The sequence below is a fragment of the Sparus aurata genome, chromosome 5, assembly GCF_900880675.1.
Source record: "Sparus aurata chromosome 5, fSpaAur1.1, whole genome shotgun sequence".
Lineage (NCBI taxonomy): Eukaryota > Metazoa > Chordata > Actinopteri > Spariformes > Sparidae > Sparus > Sparus aurata.
The window spans coordinates 30,175,660-30,194,890 of record NC_044191.1 but is presented as its reverse complement, the minus strand read 5'-3'; the positions used below and the strand labels follow the sequence as shown (position 1 = coordinate 30,194,890).

Genomic DNA, 19,231 nt, shown 5'->3' with positions numbered 1-19,231 from the left:
CAAACCTACACATGCTCCCACGATCACACTCTCTGCCAGACGTGGTGTCATCAGATTATGCGATTAAACCGGAGCGAAAACAAATATACAGTGCGTCATTTGGGCGATTTTAAAAAATATCCCAGCCAATCTGAGGCCGATAAATGCAGTAGACTTAATGTGAGGAACGGCCGGAGAAGATGGCAAATTGTGTCTGGGACTTAAGTGTATTGTGTTTCAAAACATGTTGATTGCAATTTATTACAGAGTCATTTGTGACCATGACTAGAAGTTTATTTTATCTGGAGCAAAGCTGCAGAGTGGACAGCTTGTGTCCCGACTGGGCCTTACACCCTGAAACTCATTTATAGCAATTAGTCAGCACTTGTGAAATGTAGCTTCTTGTTTTTCTCCTCCAATCAGTCCAGATGATTCTCCGCGCCGCTCCAGCTGCCCGTTTGGGTATCGTTCAACAATGCTGGCTGGCCTAAGGATGAGTGCTCTTGGCTTACACTGAGATATGTTTGGCAAATAGCGGAGAAGAATTAAAAAAGCAGAGACAGATGAGCTCAGCACAGTGTTCTTGGCCTCAGAGTGTCTGCGGGCTACCTTCACAGACCCCTAATGTTCTTGGGATTTTGTATTTTCTTTGGCAAAAACAACAGACTAGCAAAAGACAGGCAGAGACAGGTGGGTCTAGCTGTAGCTGCATTCTCTTGGTATTATGATCTTACTGGTGAATACGACGAGCCAAAGCCAAAGATGATGACCGTCGGTTTTTTAGATATTCTTTGGCAAATACTACAGAGCAGTGAAAGACAGAGACAGGTGAGCCCACTTTAGCGCTCTTGGCTTTGGAACATCTTTGGCAAATATCAGACCCGAGTAAGTGACAATGGCAGCTGTGCAGAGAGCGTCTATGAGCACAGCGGATTAGCGAAGGGCCGCGAATTTCTGCAGCCACAGCTCGAGTCTCGCAAGTTCTAACACATCGAGCCAGTCCTCTGCTTGATGTACCGGCACATAACCCCTTTTTAATAGTTTTATTTGGCTTTTGTCACCCAAAGTAGTACAACCCGCAGTAATCATGAATACAGTACATAGATTTAACACATCATCCTCCTTACTGAATGACTGGATAGGTTGATTGACTCCCAGAACGACACATATGAAGTACCACACCTTCGTCATCACGTGGTTAACGTTTGGAAAATGGTTTGACTTCTATAATTCAACACTGAGATCATAATATCAAGAGGATGCAGCTACATCCAGACAGTCTGGTAAGGTTTAGATAATAAATTCACTTGGTTGTGTTAAAAAAAAAAAAAAAAGAAAAAAACATGATGTAATTTAAATGTCAAGTCAGTTAAAAGTTTGATCCCAATTGTATTCCTACCCCTTGTTTTCGAGTGCATCCCCTCGCCGCTTCAAAACACTTAAAGAGGTACGAGTTGAAACGTCCCCCTATTAAAATGTTACAACCCTTCAACACCCTCATATATCATCAGTTGTCTCTGACGGTGTTTATGTCAACCAACGCGACCGGACATTACCGATATTCCATCCATTTAGCTGTGGTGATTTCTCCTGAGCTACTGTGGCTTTCCTGGTATGATCACAACGTAATTTACCATTTATCTGATCGAAAATAGAGAAAGCATAAACGCTTGTGCTTTCTTCACAACTTCACGCTATCAATAAAGTAACAGTGCTGCATTACCTGGACACTTGTGGGACTTTATAGACTTACGTTAGCAACATGAGCTCCTAGCCTGCAAAGCTAGACCAATATTAGAGGAGCAATGGCGAGTCCAGCAAATTTACAGCTGGTCTTAAGTACAGTTTCGGGCATCATATGCCATCAAAGGCGGGAAATGCAACATTGAAATATGTCAAAATGCAAGAGTGTCAACAAAATCAACAATAACAGTCTAAAAAAAAATCTGCAAACTAGTAGCAATTGTTTTATTCTTGTTATGAATCAAAGGATATTAGGTAGACTCTGAAAAACCTCAGTTTGGAGGTTTTAAGTGCTGTATGGTAGGCAAGTGGGCTTTCTTGAAGATGTTTCACCTCTCATCCAAGAGGCTTCTTCAGTTCTAACTAACTGGAGGGGAGTTTGCAGACCCTGAGTGGGAGTGTCCTTACAGAGTTTTGCGGACTGAGTTTCAGAGTTGTTAGGGCCACTCATGGGTCGTTGCTAGGTCTAGGTGAGCTCTGGTGTGATTGGTTGTTAAACTGTTTGGGCAGGGAACTCATTGCTGCATTGTAGGTGGGCGATAAGTAATGTCGTAGGCCTTGGAGGGCTTTGACCAACAGTCTGTCCTACGTCTCCATCCCAACAAGAATCGGGAGGTCCTTAAAAAAATGTCGGGGTGAGGCTAAGAGGTGTGTTGGGATCGGGCCAAAACATACTGACCGCTGACTTTTGGTTTCACACAGGGCAGGAACAGAGGTCTCCTGGGTGAAAAAATCTGGGTGTGGTTAACCCATCCACCCACCCTGGCTTCCCCCATATGCAGACATTGTTGCTCCATACACTACGTCACCAGACTCCCTCCTTTGCTCCTGTCATAACTACTACAGCTACAAGAGGTCTCCCCCTAACAATAAATCTCTGTATGGCTGTCTGCTTTCTGATAAAGGCAAGTAAAATAAGCAACACAACATTTTTAAACCTTACAACAATGTAATGCAATGTAATGTACTGCATATTCAACAGGAAATTCCAATACCACCTAAACTATAAGTGGTGCTACAGCTCTCAGACTGACTGTACTGTCTTGATAACCACTTTCTTTTCCACCATAGTGAAATCTTCAGCGTCGTCTGAAATACCTCCGCGGATCAAATGTTTGCATGAGTGGCATTAACCGAGGTATGTCTGTAAAAGCCCGGCCTCTCCGGTCTTTTGTAAACAGAGAATCCAATTATCTGTGTCCTTTTCAAAACACGATGTTCTTGTTACGCACGGGTCACTTCCAAGTAAGCATGCTGTACATTCTGGGTTTCATTTCAAAGTGTAAGCTAAAAAGAGGCCGTAGATCATGTGAGTCAACACTGCGGACAAACAGGTATTGGACACACAGCCCCATACATCAAATGGTCAATTATGTAAGTGATTCGGATACAATGAGCGGACATTCGTCATGTGCAGTATGTGCCCACGGTATTGAGTTCTGTAGTCGTTCATTGTGAGGATATTTTCATTAAAAACAACAAATCTTTGACAGAGAAAATGAGGTGAATCTCTGTGGCAGAAACAGTCAGTGGTCATGCCAATTTATGAGTGGTGTCCTCAAAAGTACATGTGCATCTCCAGTGCATACAAACACGTGTGCGCCTGTGTTTGTTGGTTGCAGGACCGTCAACACAACCCAGGGATCCTGCTGTCTCTATTAAGAGAATAAAATGTCAACAAAACGGAAACATATACTCCAGGCCCGTATAAACTTCCCTAACCCAGCCCCTTACCCGAGCACCCAGAGCCAACTTCCAGACTCAAAATAACTCAAGCAGCTGCCACGAGATGTGTGCTCGCTAGTGTGCGTGTGTGTGTGTGTGTGTGTGTGTTGTCTCGCTTTGCATGTATATGTAACATATGAATCAGGTGGGCAAATTAATGTGTGTGCATGATACACAGCAGAGATAAACTTTGCGCTAAATGCTGTGTGTGTTTTGCACGTGGAGCAGCAAAACAACTCCACAGCAGCTCAATTCAGCGTAACACATGCAGGAGAGATCTAAAGTCGGAATGTGTTTATCCGTGACGTACGGCAGCGTGTCTCTGCGGCATCTTTCTACATGAACACATACGATGCCACTATTACAAATGTGATGACCCACCACTCGGTCCTGAAGAATAGGCTTGTCAAACTCTGTAATTATCCCATTTGAGCTCCTTTCAACGGGGTGAGATCGCCACTCTGATAAAAAAGAGAAGTGGAACCAATTAACCACACAAAAGCCGCTTTGAAAACCGTTTCTTCTTCTTCTTCGCGTGATGGCTTGTTTATTCAAATCGTGCATTCATTTGCAGTGTCCTGTGAGGTGCCTGTGTGTGTGTGTGTGTGTGTGTGGGTGTGTGGGTGAGTGCATCAGGTCAACCGTGTTTTTGTTTGCGGCTTTTTCACTCCCTCAAACACATGAAGACATAGAGACCGAAAAAAAAAAACACTCACATGCACACGGGCTCATTAAAGAGTCAAATGGGCTTTCGAAAAAGACTTTACTGTGGGGAATAAAGCATTTAGCCAGACACTGGCAGTTGGGAGTGCGTAACAGTGAAATACAAAGGTGGTTTTGTTGAGGCAGGCGATGATTGGTTGAAACGAACAGTTTAATACTTTGGTGTACCTCTAAAGAGAGTCATTACATCGCTGAAGAGGCTCATTTAAGTGTTGAAACGCAGTGATTGCCCTACACGAGTGGGGCTGCTTCAGGACAAAGCCACCAGCACGGAGGAAACGCTGCACTGTTTTTGTGGAAAAGTAATGTGATAACGTGCAGCGGACAGTCGGGGGTTGGCTGGGGTAAATGTTGGGAGCAAAGGGACCCTGACGCCTGCAGGGGGCTTCTGCAACCAATGCATGTTGGTTGAGGAGGGATTTAATTCAATTTAATTTGTAATTTCCTCAGTGGAGTCATTAAATGTGCCATTTGCAAGATGCCACAAGCAGATATTGTAGAAAATCTGAACATGTTTCTAAGAAGCACAGTGTGTTAGGAATCAAGATTTTGTTAAACACACATTATGTCATTTCTGACGCGGGTGGTCTCTCAATCAAAACAGTGAAAACAAAAGACGTACTCTGATGATGTCGTTAAGTAGCATGGGATCATGGGAGCTGTTGGCTTCATTGTTTAAGGTCCAATTTGTAAGAAAGTTAATTGCTGAGTCTCATTCCCAATACGCCCCCAAAGGGTCGGCATCCGACAGGTTTGGAATGAGACACAAAAATCAACTACCTTACAAATTCGACCTTCCAACAATCCCCACTGCCGGTGAAAATCTATCTCGCAGGCTGTAATAAAGTTTAATAACGTTCCATTTGGTCACGTTCACCAATTTCTTTCTTCACTCTCTGACATATCAAATGAAATGCAGCGTTACCTTGAGTTAAATTACAGTTTTCTCTGGGTTTGAGCATTGTTGGACACATTCGGGATAATCTAAGCACACAACTAGCCAAAGGTCCAATCATTTTAATATGGAATCGTTACATATTGATTAATCCGTTTGATTAATAGCCTTTCTTCATTTTGTATATAAACATCATTTCTTGAAGACGAGGATTTCCATTGTCATCCATCTGTTCTCGTTTGCTTGAAAGACTGAAGAGGTTCCATGGAATGTACTAAAATCTTACCACCCAGCCTTTTGACAGCCTATTTGTGTGTGTCCATTGAGTGTGTGTGTGTGTGCATGCGTTGTGAACACATGTGCTCCACATGTGTCTGATATCTCGTTCATAGAGAAACAGTCTGCCGAGCTAACAAGATATCGGTTGTTTTTCTAAATCTCATCCAATGAAATTCAGTTTGACGCTGAAACGCGTTCAATGAAAAAGAGAAATTCCAGGAAACCCGAATGCATTTTTTCCACAGCTGTGCACAAGTAACTACAGTAAAACTTTATGGATATCCATGAATCTAAACATTGAGCAGTGATGTTTTAACATTCTCGCGCCGTGCCATCAAGCAGGATGATCTATGGTTTACAGAAACTGCAGATGGCAACGCACAGCTGATCAAAAACTGTCGGCCGTGGAGAATCCATCTCAATCAGAGTTCACGTGGCTCTCTTTCATCTCTCTGCCACGCTGTTACTGCTATTCGCCTCCACTGACTTCTTTTTAGCTTTTTCCAGTTGCTGCTTCTGAAACTTCACTCTGTTAGCTGCTTACACACACACACTGACACACAGATCGTTTCACAGAATTGCCATGAAGGCTTTAGAGGTCACGAACTAAAGTTTTTTTTTGTTTGTTTTGAGAGCTATTATTAACGCAACAATACAGAGTGCATTCCTAGACAGAAGAAAAACTCGGGCCAAGATTGAAATGTGAAGTGAAACAACAAACGCTGCGGATCAGTGACCGGACATGTCACCGCTATGATTTATTCCTTTACTGCTATTTCAGTTGTGCAGGGAAGAAAGAAACCTTCCCTCAACACAGCTTAATTTGAGATAGTGTCAAAGAAAAGGAGGGTTATCTAAGTAAATGTACAACATCTAACCTCATGTCTCTTGGGGGCTCTTGATTAAAACTGAACAAAATACATTTGCAGACCGTTTGTGGATGGCTGGGCCGACTGGAAGACTAATTGCCACATCGGATTCTGCTCTGATCTGAGGAGGAGTGCTCAGAGATTACCTTTTTAGCTACTGGGATTAAAAAGTGGATTTGTCATCACTCCTGTTCATCAACCTGACTGCAGCAGTGACCCACAAAGGTGGATAGTCGAGTTTATAGACTGTAATGCTGACTGCAGACTGGCAAAAAGATGGGAAGATGGGGAAAAAGGGAAAGTGGCCCTAAGTCTCTGGTGAGTGCCTAATTAACTGAATCACTGTATGTGATACTCATGATACTGATCTTTGACAGCTTACAGAACCTCCCACTCAGTCACTCGGTCATACTGCGATAAAGTGACAGACTTACAGCCATGTAATTCAATTTACACACTACATTGCCAGACACTCGCTGCTGCGGCCAAATATAGATCCGTATCCCTATACGCTGAGATGTAGGAGTGACAGTCGCTTTTTCGAAAACACAAACGATACGTGTCGTGCAGAGAGGATGGAAACTATTACAATGGTGAAGTGCTTTTTTGTAAGTAAGAACAAAATCAAAAGAATGGCCGAGTGATGAGAGAAGCTGATAAAAACAGGCCTCTGATGCATTTGAGATCTGCCTTTCAAGTCCGAACATTCAGGGGAACCAGTCGACGAATCAAAGACGTCTTTAATCTGCTGCTCATCAGAGTGACGTTTTAAATGACGCACGGACCTCGAGGTGCTCGCCTGACCTTTTGTAGCGGCTCATTATTTTGCTTCGATCCATTCAGACCGGCTGATGGGATAAACGGAAAAACAACAACAGACTTACACTGATTTTGTTTTGGCACCTGCTACCTGAAATGTCAGCACCGTCTGCTCTGAGGGTAATATGTTTTCCACCGTAGAAATAAAGAAAAGTCTCTCAGACAGCTAAATGAATGTGATTATTACTAGTAACCATGGCGTTTGCATTCATGCATTTGTCTGGCGCTGCCTCTCAGTTAATAAATCCTGGTTCTGTTCCAGTCTTACTTACTGGACGGAGAGATGGGTGAGCTCCAGGATAATTCATCCCTCTTTACATCTGCACGTCATCTTTAAAAACAATTTTAACAGGAAAAAAAAAAATCATCTTTATGTCAGCTTGAATTTTTCTTGCGGAAACAACTTTATTTTACAGCTTTTCCTTCTTCCCCTTGTCCTTCACACATCTGCTGCCCATCTCTTCTCGCCATCGGCCCAGTATTTGGAAAAAGGAATAACAACCTGTCTCCTTTTAAAATACACACATGCAGACGCCACATGCATTGTTAACATTTCTCGCTATCTTCGCGCTGTTATCGTTCCTCCTGCTGTCCGACTCAATGACAAACCCAATCAAAACGTGCAGGCAGAGAGGGAAAAAGGGAAAGAGAAGCGAGCGAGTGACGCCCGTAACAGAAACAAGGGACTAGATTGGTTCTTTCCATTACGCATGAAAACCCATTAAATCCCAGATGTTGACCTAGGCGTGACACTCTTTGGATATACAGTGCGTCTAACTCACGGTGCCAATGAATGCCAAGCGACAAACAGAAAAGAAACCTTGCAGCTCTTTCTTACTAATGTAGTCTCGGGAAGGCACAGGGATTACTGTCAATCCTCTGGAAGATAAAGTATCCCAGTAAAATCGAAAGCCGGAGCCAGCTGTCCCCGATGTGGCTGCCCGGTCACATAGCCTTAATAATATAATGCTGCCACTTAATGAAACAAGCCGTTCCATGTGTTTCCAGCAGGGCATGAATCAACCCCTTCAAGCGATGATGTCTGCCACAGACCCAGAGCGATGCAGAACAGATAATCCTTTAACTGGTCTCCCAAACAAGCACAACCTTACATGAGATTTGTTAGGCTACACTGGTATTTGGCAGCTCTTTTGGTGTCTTAAGGAGGTAATTGAAACTAAAAGTCTATTACAGTTAGAAACACCAACTTTGCTTGTCACTACAGTTAACAAAACATTAGCAAAGCTAAGATCAATGAGTTTTTAAATGAATTTGACAATTGTCGACAGATGGATGCGAAGATGGATACGGCCAGAACCTCTAAAGCTCATTAAATTTGGCTGTTCAGAAAAATTACTATATTGGTCGACTGGTATAGCAGCTTGTTACGACCAATTTTTACATTTCACGTTGGGTGCTGACCTCTAGTGGCCATAGTAATTATCATGGCAGCAAATGAGGAAGTAAGGCTGAATCTAGTATTGGAGTAAAGAGCGCTAAAGAGTCCACTTACGGAGGAGGTTGGGAGGGATGGTGGGTACGTGCAGGATATGGCTGTTCATGTCCAGCGAAAGCCAACGAGTAATTTGAACTTGCTAACATAGTTAAGTGTTGTCACGTACATCATGTAACTGAAGTTGCAGTTGCTGACATAGAGTTAGTGACATAGTTATTTTAAGCAAAACCAGAATGTTTCCCTGAACCTGACAAAGTGGTTTAGTTCCAAAACCAAACTGCAACGGTCTGTCTGTTGGCGGTACGCTGCAAAGGTCTTGTTGTTTATGACAGTGATATATGTCAGTTTGGGAGTCACTGGCAATTGACTTATTCAGTCGTATGTATAAAAGGAAGTGTTGGTACATGGTAAGAACGTGGTTTTGGATTCTGTGCCGGACTATTTATTGGCTTGGTGCAGTAACTTCTTGGAATGCAGCCATTTTTTTCTTCAAACAAAGCCAGGCATTAGCTGATTTTGCCCATTTCCACTATTTATGCTAATCTAAGGCTGTAGCTTCACATTCAAAGAAAAACATCACATTTATATATTTTATAGACGAGCGAGTGATTAGTCCAGCCAAAGAAGTTGGTGATGTCGACCTACTGAGAATAAAGATGGCAGCATTACAAACATTTTGTTTCATACATCTTTTTCAATGTGACATGATTCTGGTCGTCTCCATTAAGTCTTTATTGTGATATTTTACCAGTTACGATTCCCTATTTATGGATTTATGGATGTTATTTATTCTTTTATCTTGGCTTTTAAAATTGGCCAATAATTTCTCTCTATATATGGCGTTTTGTCAGGTGTTTGTGTGGTTGTGTTGCTGGAGTTTTTGACCTTCGTAGCTTCTGATTTAAGAAAGCAAATAAGCATAATTCACAAAGGATCACTTCAAGGCAAGATACATAATAATGAATCATATTGTGTACATTGTTTGGCAGCTTTCAGTTATGTGAGAAGCTTTCAGGAGACAAACTATATAAGCAGAAACAGAGTTTGGATGTCTTGTTCCACTATGCATCATGAGCCACGGCTTGGACGACTACTTGATACACTTTCCTTAATCTGATTAGAGCTAATTACTCTAAAAAGCAATCGGTAAGAAACCTTTTGTGTTGTTTTATCGACATGCTGACACAAGCTGTTCCATGCCACTGAAATAGTTTCAAGCATGAATCAAATAACCGCTACTGTTCCCTGCAAAAGCCATTTCAGCGCTGCGTCGGCTGGTTGTTTATCTTCCACATCGTTGTCAGCAAAACCTGTTGACCTTCTCCAATGTAAAAACCATCCATCAGAATATGAACTCCCACATTGACGGGGTAAATCATCCACTGATGACCTTAAGCCAAGTGTTTTGCTAAGACCTGCTTCACTCATCATAAAAAAAACAGTTTGATCGCGGGTCTCTCTGTAACAGAAACCCGCGCACTGACCTTGAGTTACTATTAGCCCTGCGGTATTACAGTAAGTGTTCTCTGCCACTAGACCGAAAGCAAACATCTTCAGCCTGTCATCATTTGGACGCAAATTAGAGGACACGCACAGTTAGCCTCAACTGAGGGGAGGGCTGAGGGAGAGATGAAAAGCCATCGAGGGAGGATCGAATGGGAAATCCAGACGCAGTCGAGGAGACGCAGCAAAACACACAGAAAGAAAAGGAAACCAAGCGTTTTATCACTTCAAACCGTTCTGATTTCACCAAAAAAGCAAAATCTTGTTTACCTGTGCCTGTACTGTTTACTGTAAATCTGCAGGATATTCCCTCCAAAAGGAACAAGTGTAAGAGCCCCGGACATCTCACGGTGTTTAAATAAAAACACACGCATGCCTACGAGCGCTGCCAAAGAACCAGACAATTCAAACCACATGGGAACCAGTATAGGGCCTGACACACACAAGCAGACACACACACACACAGTAACACAACTGCTCGCGGTAAATCAGCTCCACTGTACAACAACGATTCCACCAAAGAGGAGTGAGGAGTTAGGCCTCGGGGAAGAGGGGGTGGTCCACATGTGTGATGCTCTCGCTGTGATTTCGGCTATTCCTCCGTCCTTCGGGGACCCGGAGATCAGGCAGAACTAATGGCATTGCTGTGTGTTAGAGCTAAGATTAATTCCTACAACAACAGTGAACATCTGCCTGTATGCGGGATGTCTGGGGTTGAAAGGAGGAAGCATGGACTGTAAAATGTGATGCAGAGACGGGGTTTGTTTGGGAGTGTTTGAAAGGGAGCGTATGGATCCTGTGTTGTCATGGAGACAAATGGCTTCCTGTGCATGTTCACACGTTAAATCATCGTAAAGTGGAGTGGTTTTTGGTTTTATGACCACGCATGCACACACACAGTACAGTGAGTGTGGGAGCTCTTGGCTTACTTCTGCAGGGTGAGGCTGAGGTTTCCAGTGCAGCTCTTGATCTTGTTCTGGGCCTCCAGGTGGTTCATGCCCTCCGTGGCGATGCCGTCGATGGACAAAACCATGTCTCCAACGGCGATACCACCTTTAGCCGCCTTCCCGCCGTCTGTCAGCTGCAGGGAAACCACAAACAGTTTAAATTATCGATGTAGCCAGCCACATCACAGTCAGGATTATAATCCTGCAGGAGGGAGGGTCAAGGTGATGTGCGTAGATTCACTCACAGGATTTATGGATCCATTCCATTACGGAGGCATTTTTGGACAAAGCTAATGAAAGACCTGGTCTTCTACCACATGATGGAGGGTCTACCGTACAGTCAATGATGTGTGTCTAATAACAGGAGCCTTCCTCTATGAGCTACCTTTGTTTCTGCTTTATAGCTTGCTGTCATACTGCGCTCACAGCTTGTTAGAGAAAGGAAGAAAGTTCAGAAAGGTCTCTTAAGCACAGTGTGTGTGAGATAAAAGACCAGAGCCGGGACCAAAATCTCCACGACTGCATGTAGTCAAAGTTTCATAGGCAGGTTGTTTAACGAATATTAAAGGACACTTTTTATACTTTTATTTCCTTCCTTGAGTGTTTTATAAAGGTGACAGCAAATGTAAAAGATCTCAAAAGTTAAAAAGGTCAAAGCCCGAACCAGCAGACGCTCCTCTCTCCCACAGAAAACATTGCCCCTGAAACGCCTCGCCAGTAGCCCCGCCCTTTAATTCTGCAACTTTGTGACATCACATTACGTCATCACTTCACACATTCACATTATTTAATGCCCAGATACTAGTTTGGTGATTCAAAATTGTGCCTTTGTATGTCAAGACAGTAGCATTTAGAAGTCGACATGACAAACTGATAATAAAGGATCTTGTAACTATGATGAGGGGTGTGCCAAAATATCGATACTACGATATATCGCGATATTTCGTCTTGAGGTACGTTATCGATACACTGGTGCCAAATATCGATATTAAAAAATGTAGAAAAAAATAAATAAATTAAAAAAAAATTTTTTTTTCTTTTTTGGCACCCCACCACCCCCCCTCTTCGGAGGACAGCTTTATCTTTATTCAAACATAGGTATACAACCAAATAAAATTTAAAAAATGGTTTAAGTAGCTCTGAAACCCACACATATAGATATTTAATGATAGTTGTAGTCAGTGTGTGTGTTAAGAAGAGACACTGTGCAATATACTCTTTGTTTACTTGGCTGTCATTCAGGTGAAAGTGATTGACAATGTTTTGTGATTCCTGTGAAATGGATTCAGTGCCGTCAATAAATTCTGAATTTCTTCAGTGACACAGATATCGTGATGTATCGTGGATGAAATTTCTTGCAATATATCGATTATCGCAGAATCGCTGTATCGTGATATTATCGTTATCGTGGGCAAAATATCGTGATAGTATCGTATCGCGAGGTACCTGGTGATACCCAGCCCTAACTATGATTGTGGTGTTTTTGTAATGTCTGCTTCTGTAACCAAAAAAAATAAATAAATCAGCCTATCTTAACACAAATTTACAACAAGGATCAAGCAAAGTGAATCTAGTGCCAGTAAAAAGCAATTATGCAGTTATTCTCCGTACAAAACGCAGTTAAAAAGGTGACAAATAGCTGATGGGACGCTCCATGGTGTAGACACATTCCACTTTTACTGGCTTTGAGGAAACGACAATCACAACCAGACACCTCTCAGATCGCATGCATCATAAAACACACATACACTCCATTTGTCTAAGTCTCAGTTTTTCAGTGTCTTACATGATTTTTGAGGTATGTTTTAAATATATCTGCATCTAAACAAGGTTTAATTGCTGCACTTCCACGCCAGGGGGAAGCTGGGTAATTTGAAACAGACTCAAGGCAAACAACAAGAACTCATGTTGAGCAGCAGGGCTGGTATTTAATACCAACCCTGCCGCTCAACACGGCTTCAACATGCACAGGCGCTGCACTTCATCCACCCTGCTCTTGAGGGTAATGTTGAATACATCGTGGTAATTCTGCTTGAGGAACAACTGTAACATTTCCCACAACCGTAACGGCTGCTGGTGTCCATCAATTTGAACATATTTTTGAAAACGTGTTTGAGAACTGCTGCGAGGCAACGAAACACTTAACAGGAGCACGACACACAGTTACATCAAAGGTGTAATTAGTTAGACGTTTTATATTTTTGGGTTAAAATAAAACTGTTACCTTCTTGGTTAAGTGGAAGTACGTGTTATCTCTGCACATTTCTACGCCGGTGGTGAGGCAGGTCAAGTTTTGAAGTACACAAAACATTTCTGGAGCTTTGCAGTAAAACTGAAGGAGATGCTCAAGGAGAAACTATTGTTTAGTTCCTGTAAAATATAATTAAAGGCTCATTTTGGTTTGTTTCTGATTTGGATCTTTTAAACGGGAGGTTTCTTACTACTTTAACTTACAGCCATATGCACCAACAGACAGGGCGATGCACTCCGGCAGCATGCGTCATATAAGCCAGAGCCGTTCTTATCGGCGGGACGGGGGCGGGACGGGGACAAATTTGGAAATGTGCGTAGGATGTTAACACAGAGTATCTCTTCTCTTGTTCCCATGACGCCAAAGCGAGACCAAAGTGAAAGAATTCTTACCATTCCCTTACAAAACACTCGTTAATGATATTGTTCGCAAAGCCAAAGTGTAAGCAATCAAATAAACTCATTATAATAGGTAATAGTTGATAATAATTGAAGCCCTTGCAGCTGTAACTTTGACCATTCTTGGTCACACAGAAGGTCCAACTGTGTCCACAGGGGAGGTGAGGTCATTTGTTTCTTTAGACACCATGAAAAAAGGACCACACACACCACTTCACTGAACTCACACACACACCACACAGACCACTTCTGTAGCTGTCCAAGCTCTGAAGTGCCTCTTACGTCCATCACTTCAAGTGTTGCTGTTGAATTCTGGTGCTTTTACGCGTGTTTCCGCCGAACGAGAAGCGACAGTCAAGGATGAGGAAGTTTAATGAGGGTTTAGACATCTATGGTGTGTCACATCACCCTGTGTTTCTGTTTCCTTTGCCTCTATCTTTGTCTCTCTCTCTCTCACACACACACAGACACACACACACACACACACACACACACACACACACACACACACACACACACACAGGCAGGGCTAATAAAAGAGGCTCTGCACCCGGATTAGTGTTAAGGCTCTGCGGCCCCAAACCTTTTATAGTCATATTAGCCCAACACACGCAACATCACTCAGCGCCACTCGGAGGGCAGGAGGAAGAGAGTAATGAGGGATCGACTTGACAAAGATTAAAATTGTGTGGATACAGGGAAAATGGATAAAAGGGGGAAACAACTGCTCCCGTGCACTGAATCTGTTGGCTCTTTATCCTGTTTGGATTCGAAGGGGCGTGTTAATGCTAACCACTGTGGCACCGTGATGAACCGAATGCTGACCACAAAATGCTCAATCATACGTTTTCCCCCTAATTAGTGCTCTGTTCCTGTATCCTGCACACACATCTGCCTTCTGCCTCTCTCCGCACACACATACAGAAACACTTTAACTCACTAAACTTTCAGCGAAGAGGAGGAGGACGTCTAACAGGCGGAGAATAAAGTGACTTTTAATTTGTGCGCCTAGCATTTAATCTGCGCGTCTTAATTCCATATAAGCTTAAAAGGGATTCTCCTCGCTTCCAAAAGCAAACATTTGCTTTCGATCACCGTGATTAAAAGGATTTCGGAGCTCAAAGTATTTTCACTTTTCATATCAAAGCGCAACAAATCATGGAGAAAATCAGAAACAGACATTTAAATCATCTGTCGATGCAACCAGCCAAGAGCTTCGTGTTTCCCAGGGTATTTGATTTATGGCTCTGCAGCTTCGGTCACGACAGAAAAACAGCAGCCTTAACACCACGCGCACTGGCACCGGAGACGGCGACGCGCAGAAAGACACGCATACAGCGGATGTAAGTCTGTAAGTTCACGCTGTTTCATCAAGCGCGCCCTCTGACAGCAGCTGAGCTGCACGCCAAATGTACAGAAACGTCTGTTAGCACTCGACCACGACCCGTATTAATAACCGTCCGGGAATCTGCCCTTTGATGGTCCACCAATACGGACATCTTAGAAGTGAGACAAATTTAAAAGATGTGAAAAGTTTGAGAATCGCTGATTGACACTTCTCTTCCGCTCCACATCGACGACGCTTCAAGTGCCCGTGTGTTATATAAATGGTGTTTTCTCATCGTAACGACACTGAGAACGAGCAGCAACTTCTTCTCCTCCTCCATCAGATGGGCTCTCTGCCTTTGCCAGGTTAGATTTTGAACAGCTTTCTGTTTTGGTTGCGCAATGGCAGACTTGCTTTCTTTGTGCTGCAACGCGAGCTTGACTTTTGGGGGAAAATTTAGCTCAATGGGATAATTATCAGAGTGAAAGGGAGATTTAGGGAACCGATCTATTTGTGGATGGTGCCATTTTTCTACAGCTACTGCACTTTGCAATCAGTCTTTACTTCAGAATGATATGAATAAGATAAGTTTAAGATTGGAAAAGAATCTTGGTTTTGGATAAAGTGATTCTTTTGTCAAAGGGGGACCTTCATGGTGATGGTCACAATAATAATAACCACAAAAAATCAACGTGGACAACGGAAACAGGACATGAACATCAAGTGTAATGTTTTATTTGGGCCTTATGGCTCACACTACTTCCTCTTTAATAACACAGGCCTCGATAATTAAAAATCGAGGCCTGTGTTACTTCAACAAAGTTTTAGGGTTTTGATCCTGTCGTCCTTGGGAGAGCGATCCGTTTCTGCCAGATGTGCACGTGACAATGTTTTTAATAAGTTCAGCATGCCAGCCTCACGAGGGTGTTTATGATGAAGTCTGTCTTTTTCAGGAAGTTGGCAGTAAATAAAGAATCATCGCTTTATGCGGCTGTAACCAAATGTCACAGTTTATACAAGCTGGTTTCTGCTTCTTTATAACATCCCTGGCGTTCTGTGTTTTCAACGTGCACCACCTTTGCGTAAAATTCCCCCGCCTCATTATACATTCATGCAAAAGTGAAAGGGTCAATAGTCACGTCAGCACCTATTCAAACAATATGAGAGGCACACATGCGGAGTGTTAAAGCCGTCGCGGATGAAACTTGCCATTGTGCTTCGAGCGATGTAAGTTCTCAACACATTCGCTGTCGGATTTAAGTGCTTTGAAAAAAAAAAAAAAAAAAAGAATCCGGGTTCAAAGACGCAGCAACAAAGGCTCGGCGGAGCGCTGAAACATCGTCTGGTTTGAACATACACTGACCAGTCTGAGTGCTTTAAACAATGCCTGCTTTCAGAACAAGGAGTGACAGAGATGACAGGCAGATGGTTCACATCACGCAATCACTGAAACACTGAGAGCGCGAGGAACAAGTACCTGCTTTGTTTCCTGTACCTCAAACGTCCATAAAAAAAAAACTGCTTCCATAAGCCAGTCGTCAGAAATATTTATCTGTAATTATATCTTAATCTTTGGAGTGATCCTATACTGTGTGACAAGCAATGTTCCTGCACTGCATATTTGAATCCCACGTTGGAACAAAATAACCTGCTCATAATGAATTTTCTTTAATCAAAAACACTGGCTGTTTATTGGCCCGCTCTTCCCTCATAACCGCAGCGTGGATATTAAAATAAAATGTTCTCAGGGAACCGGTGTGACATGACGGCCACGGTGCTCTGATCTCTTAGCAACAACGCAAACAGCAAAATAACAACTGCAGAGGTTAAACGCAGGGCCACATGCAGAGCTTAAAACAATGCGAGCGAGAGTGGGAGGAAAAATACAAAAGGTGAGCAGAGATCCGTAGAGGAGGCGCAGGGACAGAGACGGAAAAAAAGGCATCGGAGCGCCAGACAGAAGCCTGCAGCAGCAGACATCATCTCAACCTCAGATCCATCAGCAAACACCTTGTAAACTGTGTTAGGCAACGTTTCACTCACGATTTATGCTCCTGAATCGGGTAAATCGTGAATTTATGTCAGCAGCATCATGGAAATACCTGAAATGGGATCTCGAGTTCATCCGACTAAATCCACTGCTCTTTCTCAGCTGTTACAAGGAGTGTACTTCCCTTCTGTCTTTTTGGCTGCAGGGGGAGTTAAACGTTCTTGAAGCGATGATCAGAAGAGATAATCTATAGCCCGACTGCATTACTGATCTACACAAACGTGCATCTTTCTGCAGCTTCGTCCCACGTCAACACAAATCCCTGTAACAGGATTTAAGGTATGAGTAAGTAACAGTAGAAGCAGAGAATGGATAGAAGAATACAACAGAGACTCTGACGGAGAAGGCAGCGCTCCAACTGGGGGTTAGAATCAATTTAATGTCCTACAGTAACTTTCGTGTGCTTCAGCCTGCTAGCGGACCTCTCCCAGTGATTGGACATTCCTGTAACAGTATCTACACGCCGTGTGTTTGCACATGTGCACGCCTACCCATGCATGCACACCCCCCGATGCTGGCACACCAACAAACACATACTTTCAATCTCATGAAAGCATCTGAAAAAAAAAAAAAAAAAAAAAAACTGAAAAAACTGTTTCTTTACCCTAAAGCTGCACCGGTGTCTAATAATCAGTGCTGACTTGTATGTTAATTCTCGGGTAGCGAATGAGAAAAGGCTATGACGGATAACACACACTGTACACATTAAACGTAACCCTTTGCACATGAAATTGAGGATCTGGCAGACAGATCTGCCATCCAACATATCATCCAATCCACCTCCGATACAAGCCGATAGCACTGTTGAGATTCAGCTTCTTTCCCCTGATATTATTACAGAGAAACAAAATGATTTCTCTCTGGATTTTCAAAGTAGTGGTTTCGATAGCAGGCATGAAGATAATGTCCAGCAGGTTGTTTTGAGTCCAGTCGAATGAAGACAATGTGATGTTTGCACCAAACCTTCATCAGTCAAGTATATGAGCGACTGCACCCAGCAGGCTGGAGTATCTGTAAACGGTGACAAACAGCCAGATTTGTGTTAAATACACTTTAACATCTTACTACTAACGTGTTGAATGCATTTCCTTCCCCGTAAAAAATCTATTTCCTGAGTGAACATTTTGAAAACCTGCATCTTTACTCGCTAGCAGTCTTCTCTTCCCCTGCTTTTGCTGAGACCTCTCCGGGCGCTTTACTGCCACCTGCAGATCAGTGGAACTGTGTGACGCAGCCGGCAGGAAAATGTATGAAGCGTCAAAGAGTGAAAAACGGAGGGAATAAAAAAAGCAGGCCAAAGTTATTTTGGGAACTCGCACAGTAGTAGCAGTCAAGGCAGGTCAGGGAAAAAGCTTAGAGACTAACAAAATAACTGAAGTGACTTTGTCGGAGTAAACCTGCTGGAAAGCATTAAACATGTTCAAAGTACTGAAGGAGTGAAGGGGCGGACTTCTCCTTTACATGGAAAGGATGTGAGGGGCTGTAGACGTCACAGAGGGCTATATTGTGAAATCAGAAGCATCAACAAATCCTCAGGACATTATTTTGTGTTGTGAAAGCTAACTGCACTTTGCTAAAAGCTCGAAGCGAACAAGCCGACATTCACAGCCAGACTCAATGATGTGATTGTCGTGGTGCTCGGGGACTTCGGCATTGGCAGGCTGGTGAACACACGTCCAGGACCGCAGCCATGAGAGCACAAGACTGGATTGTTCTTATTCTGTATGTGAGCAAGTCGTTGCGTCATCGGTGGCACATACTTACAGAGGCTGTAATTAATCCAAAACGGTGGTTTTAAATTACAGGTTATATCGTGTTTAACCCGGTTTATAATGTGCTCTAATTGGGTCGCCGTAGTCGACATCTGAGAAGAGAAACCTGGCCTGAAAAATGGCAAAAAGACTTTTATTTTCCTCTATTCTGAAGAGATGATGTGGGTATTAATATTCAGCATGGTTCGCAGCTCAGAGAGTTCGAGAGGCATCAAGAGACTTGAACTTTTAGTCGAATCGAGGGGTTTCTGGTCACAGATATGGTTGATCAGGACCTTAAAACGGCATATTTGGAAAGAAAACCTCATTACTAACTTCCTTAAATACCGTTATTTATATTTACACTGACTTAACCTGATGCACCGGATGGTTTGTTACACAGAACCACCTCTGAATTAGTCAGAGGACGGAGCATCTAGCTATCAGTATCTAGCTAGAACCAATCACATCGAAAGTAGGAGAGCTAACTGAGCTAACAGCACCACTCGTTGGTAA

General features: G+C 43.0%; 1 protein-coding gene across 10 annotated transcripts in view; it reads right to left on the bottom strand.

Moving 5' to 3' along the window:
• pdlim5a (PDZ and LIM domain 5a) overlaps nucleotides 1-19,231 on the bottom strand; it is a 76,628-nt gene that overhangs the window by 42,010 nt on the left and 15,387 nt on the right. For all 10 annotated transcript variants that reach the window (XM_030417690.1, XM_030417688.1, XM_030417691.1 and 7 more), the window contains exon 3: nucleotides 10,921-11,072. In XM_030417690.1, coding sequence (XP_030273550.1) covers nucleotides 10,921-11,072 — 152 coding nt within the window. The remainder of the gene's footprint in view (nucleotides 1-10,920; nucleotides 11,073-19,231) is intronic.